At 45.6% G+C, this 12,291-nt stretch overlaps 1 protein-coding gene across 2 annotated transcripts; it reads right to left on the minus strand.

Moving 5' to 3' along the window:
- Window positions 1–4,844: 4,844 nt before the first annotated feature.
- LOC144482772 (uncharacterized) lies at window positions 4,845–10,562 on the minus strand. 2 transcript variants are annotated; one of them, XM_078201622.1, is made up of 3 exons: window positions 8,469–10,562; window positions 7,256–7,371; window positions 4,845–6,201 (listed from the first exon to the last, which is right to left on the minus strand). In XM_078201622.1, exon 3 carries the CDS (start codon window positions 6,104–6,106, stop codon window positions 4,985–4,987), a length of 1,122 nt encoding a protein of 373 aa, XP_078057748.1. In that variant the 5' UTR covers window positions 6,107–6,201; window positions 7,256–7,371; window positions 8,469–10,562; the 3' UTR covers window positions 4,845–4,984. The 2 variants fall into 2 exon arrangements, with proteins under 2 accessions (XP_078057748.1, XP_078057747.1); XM_078201621.1 differs by having other exon boundaries at window positions 7,249–7,371.
- Window positions 10,563–12,291: the final 1,729 nt, after the last annotated feature.

Below are 12,291 nucleotides of genomic sequence, written 5' to 3' on the forward strand. Positions count from 1 at the left end.
GAAACATTTTGTTCAGAAGCAACAGTGATGAAAGCTTCGAGTTTTTGTGCCCAGATCACCAACAACCCGTCCAGGTCCCTCCAAACTGACGCTACAGTTAAGAAAGCCCACCAACGCCTCTACTTTCTCAGGAGGCTCAGGAAATTCGGCATGTCTGCTATGACTCTCACCAACTTTTACAGATGCACCATAGAAAGCATCCTCTGAGAATGTATTACAGCTTGATATGGCTCCTGCTCTGACCAAGACCACAATAAACTACAAAGGGTTGTGTCTGAAACCCAGTCCATCACGCAAACCAGCCTCCCATCCATCGACTCTGTCTACACTTCCCTCTGCCTCGGCAAAGCAGCCAGCATAATCAAGGACCCCATACACCCCAGACATACTCTTTTCCTCCTTCAGTCAGGGAAAAAATACAAAAATCTGAGGTCACCTTCCAACCGATTCAAGAGCAGCTTCTTCCCTGCTGCTGTCAGACTTTTGAATGGACCTAACTTATGTTAAGTTGACGTTTCTCTGCACCCGAGCTATGGTTGTAAGATTACATTTGGTACCCTCTCTTTTCCTTCTCTATTAACGTCATGCTTTGTCTGTATAGCGCAAGAAAAAGTACTTTTCACTGTTTACTAATACATGTGACAGTAATAAATCAATTTTTAAAAAAAACTGGTACATCAGTTCAATAGGCAGAATAAACAAATGAGCCATAACAAGTGAGAACAGTTTACTGATCCCGGATCAGCGGGATGCTGAGCTCTGTGTTTGGAGGTGACAGTCTCCCCGGAATGGTTTCCTGGACCCGGATCAGACACTCGGACGGATGAAGCTGATCTCTGCAGCTGGAGGTGACGGTCTCTTCGGATCTCACTCCTCTGGATCCAGTCAAAGTGTTTGGTGTCTGTCTGAATCCAGCACGGATCACTTTGAAAATCTCTTTCCTGTCCAAAGTGATTTTCCCTCTCGAGCCTGTTTAACCTTCACTCAGACAGTTGGTTAATGTCCAGGTCATAAGATCCAACCTTATCCGGTTTAGAAATGTCTTGTGTCAGGGTTTATGACAGAGACATGTCCTGGATAGAGATAACAAGTCTGTCCTGTGTTTGTCACCCAGCAAGCTGCTATGGAAGCTTTCTTCATAAGAGAGTGAGCTGTTTCTATTAATAGTCAATAAATTTCTTGACATTTTATAAAGACTTTATTCGATGGTGATTTTTACAAAACAAGCCCTGAAATCAGAGATTGGTGTAAAACTGCAATCTGTTCCTGACTGAAAGTGAAGTTTCCAGTCTGAAAATGTCTTTGATTTGAAGTTTCCGAGTGTTTATATAATATTCCTGAGTTTTCCCAGGTAAGGCAGTGACAACAACAACTGGCATTTACCCGTTAACAGATTAAAATGACCGAGACTTCACAGAGGCTCAGAAAGGTCAGGAGAGGGATGATGGAGAAATTGTCATTCACCAAAGGCGTGGGAAGTTTGTCAAAATATTAATTTCCTTTTTAACTCATAATAAATCCAATGTACTGTTTGGAACCACATCCAGGGTTAGAACATAGAACATAGAACATAGAAAGCCACAGCACAAACAGGCCCTTCGGCCCACAAGTTGCGCCGATCACATCCCCACCTCTAGGCCTATCTATAGCCCTCAATCCCATTAAATCCCATGTACTCATCCAGAAGTCTCTTAAAAGACCCCAACGAGTTTGCCTCCACCACCACCGACGTCAGCCGATTCCACTCACCCACCACCCTCTGAGTGAAAAACTTACCCCTGACATCTCCTCTGTACCTACCCCCCAGCACCTTAAACCTGTGTCCTCTCGTAGCAACCATTTCAGCCCTTGGAAATAGCCTCTGAGAGTCTACCCTATCCAGACCTCTCAACATCTTGTAAACCTCTATCAGGTCACCTCTCATCCTTCGTCTCTCCAGGGAGAAGAGACCAAGCTCCCTCAACCTATCCTCATAAGGCATGCCCCCCAATCCAGGCAACATCCTTGTAAATCTCCTCTGCACCCTTTCAATGGCTTCAACATCTTTCCTGTAATGAGGTGACCAGAACTGCGCGCAGTACTCCAAGTGGGGTCTAACCAGGGTCCTATAAAGCTGCAGCATTATCTCCCGACTCCTAAACTCAATCCCTCGATTAATGAAGGCCAGTACGCCGTACGCCTTCTTGACCGCATCCTCCACCTGCGAGGCCGATTTAAGAGTCCTATGGACCCGGACCCCAAGGTCCTTCTGATCCTCTACACTGCTAAGAATGGTACCCTTCATATTATACTGCTGCTTCATCCCATTGGATCTGCCAAAATGGATCACCACACACTTATCCGGGTTGAAGTCCATCTGCCACTTCTCCGCCCAGTCTTGCATTCTATCTATGTCTCGCTGCAACTTCTGACATCCCTCCAAACTATCCACAACACCACCTACCTTGGTGTCGTCAGCAAACTTACCAACCCATCCCTCCACTTCCTCATCCAGGTCATTTATGAAAATGACAAACAGCAAGGGTCCCAGAACAGATCCCTGGGGCACTCCACTGGTCACTGACCTCCATGCAGAGAAAGACCCCTCCACAGCCACTCTCTGCCTTCTGCAGGCAAGCCAGTTCTGGATCCACAAGGCAACAGCCCCTTGGATCCCATGCCCTCTCACTTTCTCAAGAAGTCTTGCATGGGGGACCTTATCGAACGCCTTGCTGAAGTCCATATAGACCACATCCACCGCTCTTCCTTCGTCAATGTGTTTGGTCACATTTTCAAAGAACTCAACCAGGCTCGTAAGGCACGACCTGCCCTTGACAAAGCCGTGCTGACTACTTTTGATCATACTAAACTTCTCTAGATGATCATAAATCCTGTCTCTCAGGATCCTCTCCATCAACTTACCAACCACTGAGGTTAGACTCACCGGTCGGTAATTTCCCGGGCTGTCCCTGTGGGTGAGGTATTAGTTAAGGTGAGATATTAGGGAGGGTGAGGTGTTGGTTCGAGTGAGGTGTTGGTTCGAGTGAGGTGTTGGTTCGAGTGAAGTGTTAGGGTTCGGATTCGGGGTGTAGGTTGGGATCTTGCTGTTTGGAGCTGATCATGCAGATAAAGATTGGGATCTTGCTGTGTCTGTGTGTGGTTCCAGTAAGGTTTATATTGTCTGTTTCAGGACCAGATTCTTGTTTCCCAAACGTTAAGTAACAGATATTTGTTTGTGGGGTTGTTTGATTTGGAACAGTACACTTGGCTGTTCAGGTTTATACAATATCATGGTTGTTCTTTTTTTGTAATTGATAAAAATTATGCTAATTTTCTTATTATATGTTAATTGTGTTCTTAAATAAGATTTGACATTGTTTATAATGGGATTGTGAAAATCACATTGTGTTGTTCCCATGTGATTCTGTGGTTTATGAGAGCAGGTCTTCCTGTGTTCGGATATTCTGTTGGTTTCAGGATGTTTCAGTGTTTACATGTCCTACAATTTCCTTCAATTCAATGTTGTTTTTCATCAGTCCCTGATGTGGAAATCAAATTGTGGCTTCAACCCTCAGTAAATGGGTGCACTATGTTTGTGTGTGTGTGGCTGTGTGAGAGTGTCAGGTTGGGTGTGTCATTGTGGGGTGTTGTCTGTCCCTATCTCTCTCTCTCTCTGTTGGTTTGAAGGAACCTTCGCTAACTGGTGTCTGGTGTTTTCTTCATAAAATCCCGACAGTACAGGAGGAGGCCATTCAGCCCATCGAGCCTGCACTGACAACAATCCCATCCTATCCCCGTAACCTCACATCTATTTACCTTGCCAATCTCCCTGAAATTAGGGTCGATTTAGCATGGCCCAATCAACCTAACCAGCACATCTTTGGACTGTGGGAGGAGACCGGAGCAGCCGGAGGAAACCCACGCAGACACAGGGAGAATGTACAAATTTTGCACAGACAATGACCCAAGCCGGGAATCGAATCCGGGTCCCTGGCGCTGTGATGCAGCAGTGCTAACTACTGTGCCACCGTGCTGCCCTTGTGTTAGTATGTCTGGTGTTAGTTTAAACACTGCAGCTTGGAGAGGAAAAGGAAGTTGGAGATGGGGAGTAGATTGTAAGGAAGTGGGGTCAAGACATTGTTTTTTGACACGGGTGTACTGATGGCAAATACGAAAGAGGGACAGTACCTAAGAGAATCGTTGACAATGTCCGTGGACACAGGGAAATAGGAGATCAGTAGTTTAGTGGGAGATTTAGTGGGAATAGAGTCAATGGAGCAGGAGGTGGGGCTCATGGGCTAAATGAGTCCTAAGAAGCCATGAGGGGAGACAGGAGGGAAACGAGAGAAAGATGTTGATTCAGGGCTCAGGAAAGGGTGAAATTTAGACAGAGTTTGGCCTTGTGGAAGGGAGGGAATCAGCAGAGGCAGCTGATCAGATTGTCTCAATCTTAGTGACAAAGAAGCTCCATGAAATCCTCATACTCCACCTGTCTGCGTGGGTCTCCCCGGGTGCTCTAGTTTCCTCCCACAGTCCAAAGATGTGTGGGTTAAGTGGATTGGCCATGTTAAATTGCCTCTTAGTGTCCAAAATGTGTATCTTAGAGGGATTAGCCATGGTAGACTTGCGGGGTTATGGGTATTGGGCAGGGGGTGGGTGTGGACTTGGGTAAGAAGCTCTTTTGGAGAGTTGGTGCAGACTCCATGGGCCAAATGGCCTCCTTCTGCACTGTTGGGATTCTTACATATGTTCTAACAGTCTAACTTGTTGGAGGTGAGGATGGAGGAGACGGGAGTGGGAGAGCCCTTCAAAAGGATCTGAATTGCATGAGAGATATCGAAAAGATTCAACACCATACGTATATTCAACACAAAACTGATTTATTTGACTTTTAGTGAGAATATTAGCCCCTGTAAGTGGCTGGGGTTTATTATCAGTGTAAACAGACCCTAATGAACATGGTTCAGTCCTGAATGTCACTGACAGCAAAGTTCAATCACTATAGTTACTTGTGAAGTCTCTGGTGTCTGAGCAGGTGCGATGAAGTCATGAATCTCTTCCCACATTCAGAGCAGGTGAATGGTCTCTCCCCGGTGTGAATTCGCTGGTGTACAGTGAGTTGAGAAGATTGCCTGAACCCAGTCCCACAGTGAAAGCACCTGAACGGTCTCTCGTCAGTGTGAACACGTTGATGGAACATCAGTTCCCCAGAACTTTTATAGCACTTCCCACAGTCTGGGCATTTAAAAGGTCTCTCGTCAGTGTGAACTCGCTGGTGTGTCAGCAGAATGGTTGATGTAGTAAATCCCTTCCCACACTCACAGCAGGTGAATGGCCTCACCGCAGCGTGAACTCTCTGATGTTTCAGCAGGCCAGATGACTGAGTGAATCCTTTCCCACACACAGAGCAGGTAAACAGCCTTTCCCCAGAGTGGATTCGCTGGTGTTTCAGCAGGTCTGATGACTGGGTGAATCCCTTCCCACAGTTGGAGCAGGTGAACGGCCTCTCCCCAGTGTGAATTCGCTGATGTACAGTGAGCACAGATGATCGTCTGAACCCAGTCCCACAGTGAGAGCACCTGAATGGTCTCTCCCCTGTGTGAACTCGCTGATGTACAATGAGTTGAGATGATCGTCTGAACCCAGTCCCACAGTGAGAGCACCTGAACGGTTTCTCATCAGTGTGAAGACGTTGATGGGACATCAGTACGCCAGAACTTTTAAAACACCTCCCACAGGCTGGACATTTAAAAGGTCTTTCGTCAGTGTGAACTCGCTGGTGACTCAACAGTTCGGCTGAAATACTGAATCCTTTCCCACACTCGGAGCAGGTGAATGGTCTCTCGCTGGAGTGAACTCGCTGGTGTTTGGAAAGGTCGGACGACTGAATGAATCCCTTCCCACACACAGAACAGGTGAAAGGCCTCTCCCCAGTGTGGCTGCGCCGATGCGTTTCCAGTTTGGACGGAGAAATGAATCCTTTCCCACAGTCCTCACATTTCCATGGTTTCTCCTTAGTTTGACTGCACTTGTGGTTTGACAGGCCAGGTGATTGGCTGAAGCCTTGTGCACACACACAACATGTGTAGGGTTTCTCTCCACTGTGAACGGTGCTTTTTCCTTCCATGTTTAAAATCTGATGATATTCAGTTCAGAATAAATTGAGCGACTCTGTCCAACACTGATGTTATCTTTTGTTCGAGCTTCTGGACTGCAATTCCCCTGTGAAATTGATTTAAAACACAAAAAAAGGGAGTGAGAGAAAACCATTAAAACACAAAGGCAGATTGTGAAATTGAGCTGAATGAATCTGGTCATTTGTGGGTCCGGCTCTTGGAAAAAGTGGTTGAGGCAGAGTCCTTGAATATGTTTAAGGCAGAACTGGATAGATTCTTGATAAGCAAGGGGGTGGAAGGTTATCGGGAGTAAGCAGGAATGTGAAGTTGAGGTGAAACTTAGATCAGCCACAGGGTGGAGCAGATTCGAGGGACCAAGTGGCCTATTCCTGCTCCTAATTTGTATGTAAAAAGTACAGGAGAGGTAAGGAAGAATGCTTTTACACAGCAAGTGGCAATGACCTGAAACCTGCTGCCTACGAGTTGGGTGGAAATGGACACGATGAATAATTTCAAAATGAAATTGGATAGACACTAGAGGGAAATAAAGCTGCAAAGATATGAGGATAGAGCAGAGGAATGGGACTGACTGGCTTGCTGTAGACAGCTTGCATGGATCCAATGGGCTGAATGGCCTCTGCACTGGAATGGCACTTTCCTGTAATCTCACCGAATTTAACCCTGGGAGTTCAGATATCACTCAGGTACATCTGTTCTACACTCTCTCCAGGGCCATTATGTCCTGTTGCCCGGAACTGAGCACAGTTCTCCAGATGTGGTCTAACCAGGGTTTGTGAATCTCGGGGCCTTTCCAGTCACACTGAAACCCGAAACCAGGTCGGTGGTGACGTTCACGAAGGGTCATAGGTTCAAGGTGAGGGGGGCGGGGGGGAGGTTTAACATGGATATCAGAAGGACGTATTTTACACAGAGGGTGGTGGGGGCCTGGAATGCGCTGCTGGGCAAGGTGGTGGAGGCGGACACACTGGGAACGTTTAAGACTTATCTAGACAGCCACATGAACAGAGTGGGAATGGAGGGATACATAAGAATGGTCTAGTTTGGACCAGGGAGCGGCGCAGGCTTGGAGGGCCGAAGGGCCTGTTCCTGTGCTGTATTGTTCTTTGTTCTCTCACCGACACAATCGACAAACCTGTTACCTTCCACTTTCAGATGCTGCTGACATTCAGGTCCTGATGTATTGAGTGACGTCATCAGATCACAATGTGATGTTTGATTTGAGTTTCCCATATGTCAATTCTCCACTTCCAGCACTCTGTAAATTTACAGAAACCATCACAGTCAGTCCAGGATAGAAATTCACAACATTCTCTCCTCTGAGTTGCCAAATGTGATTAAGTGTTTTCCTGGAGGTTTTATCACATCTTTTCTATTGTGCCCATCCTCCAACCATTAATCAGTCAACACATCCTTCCCCACTGCCTTCCTGGGCCAATTGGAAAGCAAAAAAGACTCCTCACCCTACAGCATAATGATTGACAGTCAGGCAAACAACTTTTATCCATTTTCAATATTTTTATTTCCAGTGAAGAAGTTCAAAGGAAAATGACAACAAAAGATATATTTTTTAATGTCCTGAATGTTTTCGAGACTGAGGTTTGAATCCCACTACAGCAGATGCTGAAATTTGAATTCAATAAATATCTGGAATTGAAAGTCTAATGATGACCATGAAACCATTGTCGATTGTTGTAAAAAGCCAACTGATTCACTAATGTCCTTGAGCCAAGGAAATCTGCTGCCTGACCTGGTCAGGTCTATATGTGATTCCAGATCCACAGCAGTGTGGTTGACTCTTAAAATGCCCCGTGAAGTGCACTCAGTTCAAGGGCAAATAAAGATGGGCAATAAATGCTGGTCCAGCCAGTGGCAGCCACATTCCCTGGATGCATTGGGAAACACATCTCCCATCCTTATCTGGTCTGGCCTAAATATGACTCCAAACCACTGAGATGTGGTTGACTCTTAAAATTCCCTGTGAGACGCTCTGGCAAGCTACTCAGTTGAAGGACAATTAGGGATGGACAATAAATACTGGTCCAGCCAGCGGCTCCCACATTCCCTGAATGAATAAAAAAATTCCTGGAGACTCCAGTCGAATCCGGGAGAGTTGGTAACCGGGCCAGGCTCACAGCGCATGCGCCCTGCTGTATCTTGTTCCTGTAAAGATGGCGGCCGCTGACCCGGGCCTGGAGCCGCTCAGCTCCGACTCTATTCAGTACCAATTGAAGCGGGACCAGGAACATTTTATTCTGGATTGAAGCCTCTACGGGGTATTTATGAAGCCTCCCAGCCCACTCCGCTGCTTCTATCCCTCCCCGGTCACCCAGCGGCTCCATTACTGAACCTCACTCCATTGTTTCTTTCCGGCTCCTCGCAGCGCCAGTCACAGCCCAGATTGCGCATGCTCCGGTCTGAGTCAGGTACCGCGTTTGCGCAAGGCGGTGCTGTAATGTGGATAGGGCACATTCTCACCCGCAGAGAATGTTGGGTAATCACCCCGCCATTCACACTGGTTTTGTTAAAAAGAAAATATGGTTTGCGATCTGAATATGATTGGTACCATTGGGCCACAAAAACAAATGTATTAAATCGATTGATATGGAACTAAGGACTGATATAGTAACTAAGGACTGAGGTGGCACAGTTGCAAGCGCTGCTGTCTCACAGCACCAGGGAACCAGGTTCAATTCCGGCCTTGGGTCACTGTCTGTGTGGACTTTGCATGTTCTCCCTGTGTCTGTGCGGGTTTCTTCCGGGTGCTCTGGTTTCCTCCCACAGTCCAAAGATGTGCAGGTTAGGTTAATTGGCTCTGCTAAAATGCCCCTTAGTGTCAGGGGGATTAGCAGGGTGGATACTTGGGGTTATGGGGATAGTGCATGGGTAGGATTGTTGTCGGTGTGGGCTTATGGATGATATTGGAATAGTGTAGATTAGAGGGGCTTTAGATTGGTACCACTGGTCGGCGCAACATCGAGGGCCGAAGGGCCTGTACTGCGCTCTAATGTTCTATGTCCTATGAATGGCCTCCTTCTGCACGGTAGGGATTCTATGATTCTATGAGCATAGGCTCTCCACTAAAGTTCGGTTCTGGGTCTGATTGACAACAGAACAAACATCTACAGTTAGAAGTGAACACATCGGGATCTCAGCAGGTTTTCCCCATAGACAGAACAGTTAAACTGCCCCTCGCCAATAAGAATGCTGACATTGGATCAAATGCTTTGAGCTTTTAAAGTCAGAGTATTAGCCACTGAGGAAAACTAAGGAAATCCCTTTGCACATGTGAAGTGTCTGAGTGTTGTCCCTCTAGTCTAACTGTGTTGTTCTATCAGTAAGTGAGACGACTGAGTGAATCCATTTCCACATTCTACTGGGAAATAATCTTTTGATGATGGGATTTTACCCAAAGGTTTACAGCTCCGATGGTAATCTCACACCTTCTGATGATGTGTTCAGCATTCTTTGTGCTCTCCAGTCAAAGACAAGTAAAATATTGCAGATGCTGGAAATCAAAATGTAAAATTCTGGAAATACTCAGCAGATCTAGTAGCATCTGTAGAGCAAGAAACAGAGTTTGCATTTTAGGCCCATGACCATTCAACACCCAGGCCTGAAAATTAGCACACTTTCTCCAACCAGAGATAGGCTATTATTTCCAGCATTTTCTGTTTTTATTTCTCATCTGTCTGAGAGTGGAAACATCTTGCACTTGTCTACTGTGTCGAACCTTTTCATAATCTTAAAGGATCAGATCATCCTCATTCTCTTTTCCAGAGAAAATATTTACAGACCGTCCAGTCTTTCTTGCTGGGTATAACTGCCTGTTCAGGCATCTTTCTAGTCTATTTTCCTGCATCTTCTCCAGTCCTTCCAGACCCATCTTATAATATGGAGACTGGAGACATCAGCTAATCTGAGCAGCAAACTCACTCTTGTCCCCAAATCCCTGCATGTTGAAGTATTTTAGCCATTTTCCAATCAGCTGAATATGAGATGGGATGGAATAAACAGATTCAACAAGTCAGTCTGTAACACTGTGGAGCATCTCCAACTTGCCTCTTCCCCTTACTATTAAACCGTTGATTTTTTTCCCTCTTAATCTGTCAGTTATGGCATTAAGAATAAAGGGCTGAATGGCCTATTTCTGCTCCTATTTCATACGTCTGTATGTATGTTAGTATTGAACAGGAAACTAGAGGAACAATGAGAGCTTGAAATGAGGAATGATGTGAGGAAGCTCCTTTGGAGCAGAAACACTGAGCTGGACTTGTTGTGTCCAATGGCCTGTTTTGCCTCCTGTGTCATTTCACTCCTGAAGGGTCTGCTTTGAACTTTTAGACAATGCCACCGATTCCTAGACTGTCAAACCAGCAGAAATAATTTATATTTACCCTCTGTTCCTCTTAATGTGTTTTATTCTTTTACTGTCACTGTTAATCACACCCAGAACTGAACCATGTTCATTCTGGTAATTGGAGTTTATTTCTATTGATTATTAATATCTCTGTAACTGGGCTGGAGTTTAATATCTTGATGTCAGTTAAATAAATCAACTTTGTTTCAAACACAGTGTGTCAAGTACTTGATTTCTCCAGGATTAATTGATGTCCTGTTACCGACCGTTCTGTTTTTGGATCTTTTCTCCTTTCTGACTCTAGATTATTTCAGTTCTCATACCTTCAGTTACTCTCATGGACAAGTCCCAGCTCCTCGTACCTTCCAGAGTGTCTCTCCCAGCCGAGAGATTGAGGGAAGTTTCAGTATTAAAAACAGAAAATGCTGGAGTTAGTAATCCATACTTTTCCAAGTATCAGTTGATTGTGTCCCAGATTATTGGTTTCATTTACCCCACCGCTGATGTTAAGCCGATTGTTCTGTAATTGCTGTGTTTTGAACAGGGATGTAACATTTACAATCTCTCAGTCCTTTGTCACCACTACTCTGTAAGGATTGTAAGATTGTAGTCAGAGCTCCACAAGCTCCATGTGAAGGACAGTGTGTGTCAGAGTGCAGCAGTCCCTCAATGTCAGACTGCAGTGTCAGCCTAGATAATGTGCTCAGCTTGATGAGTATTTCCTGTTGTTATTGATGTGGATCATTCAGAAACAATGGACTCTGATGATGTCATCCAGTCCTGCTGCGATGATGTCATAGAGACTATTACATCACAGCGGAGCCTTAGTGGTGAAAACAGTTTTGTTCCAGACGGCAGCAAGTTCATTACTGATAGATCTGGAAATGAGAATACTGGGAATGAAAGCACCCCAAGGTATTTCAGAGGAGTTTCATGAAGAAAAAAATGACAATGGTTAGCACTGCTGCCTCGTAGCACTAGGGACCCAGGTTTAATTCAGGCCTTGGGTGACTATCTGTCTGGAGTTTGAACACTCTCCCCATGTCTGTGTGGGTTTCCTCTGAGTGCTTGGATTTCCTCTCACAGTCCAAAGATGTGCAGGTAAGGTTGATTGGCTATGCTAAATTGCCCCTTAGTGTCCCAAGTTGTGCAGGTTAGATGGATTAGAAATGGTAAATGTGTTACAGGAATAGGGTGAGGGCCTGGGTATGATTCCCTTTCAGAATATTGGTACAGACTCGATAGGCCAAATGGCCTCTTCTGCATTGTAGGGATTCTATGAGTGACAGAGCATAATATTAGGATGGATGGACAAAAGCCTGATTGAGAGGCAGATCCTGAATTACGAGAGAGAGAGATGGACAGTTTAGGGAGGGAATTTCAGAGTTTCACACTCAGACCCTGCCACCAATGGTGGTGTAATTAAAATGTGGAGATGCAGGCATTGGACTGGGGTAAGCACAGTCAGAAGTCAGTTGTCAGAAGTCAGTAAGAAGGTGTTGTGAGACTTCTTACGGTGTAATTAAAACCATGGATGCGCAAGAGGCCTGAATGAGAAGAGTGCAGATATCTGGGGGACAAGCTAAATTGCCCCTTAGTGTCCCAAGGTGTGCAGGTTAGGGGGATTAGCAGGGTAAATACTTGGGGTTATGGGAAACAGTTCTGGATGGGGTTGCCCTGAGTGTCAGGGGGATTATGTGAGGTTACAAGGATAGGACCTGGGTGGGATTGATATCAGTGCAGACTTGATGGGCCGAATGGGCTCCTTCTGCATTTCAGGGATTCTATTCTATGATCTCAGGGAATTGTGAAACTGGA

The sequence above is a fragment of the Mustelus asterias genome, unplaced genomic scaffold, assembly GCF_964213995.1.
Source record: "Mustelus asterias unplaced genomic scaffold, sMusAst1.hap1.1 HAP1_SCAFFOLD_42, whole genome shotgun sequence".
NCBI classification, from domain to species: domain Eukaryota; kingdom Metazoa; phylum Chordata; class Chondrichthyes; order Carcharhiniformes; family Triakidae; genus Mustelus; species Mustelus asterias.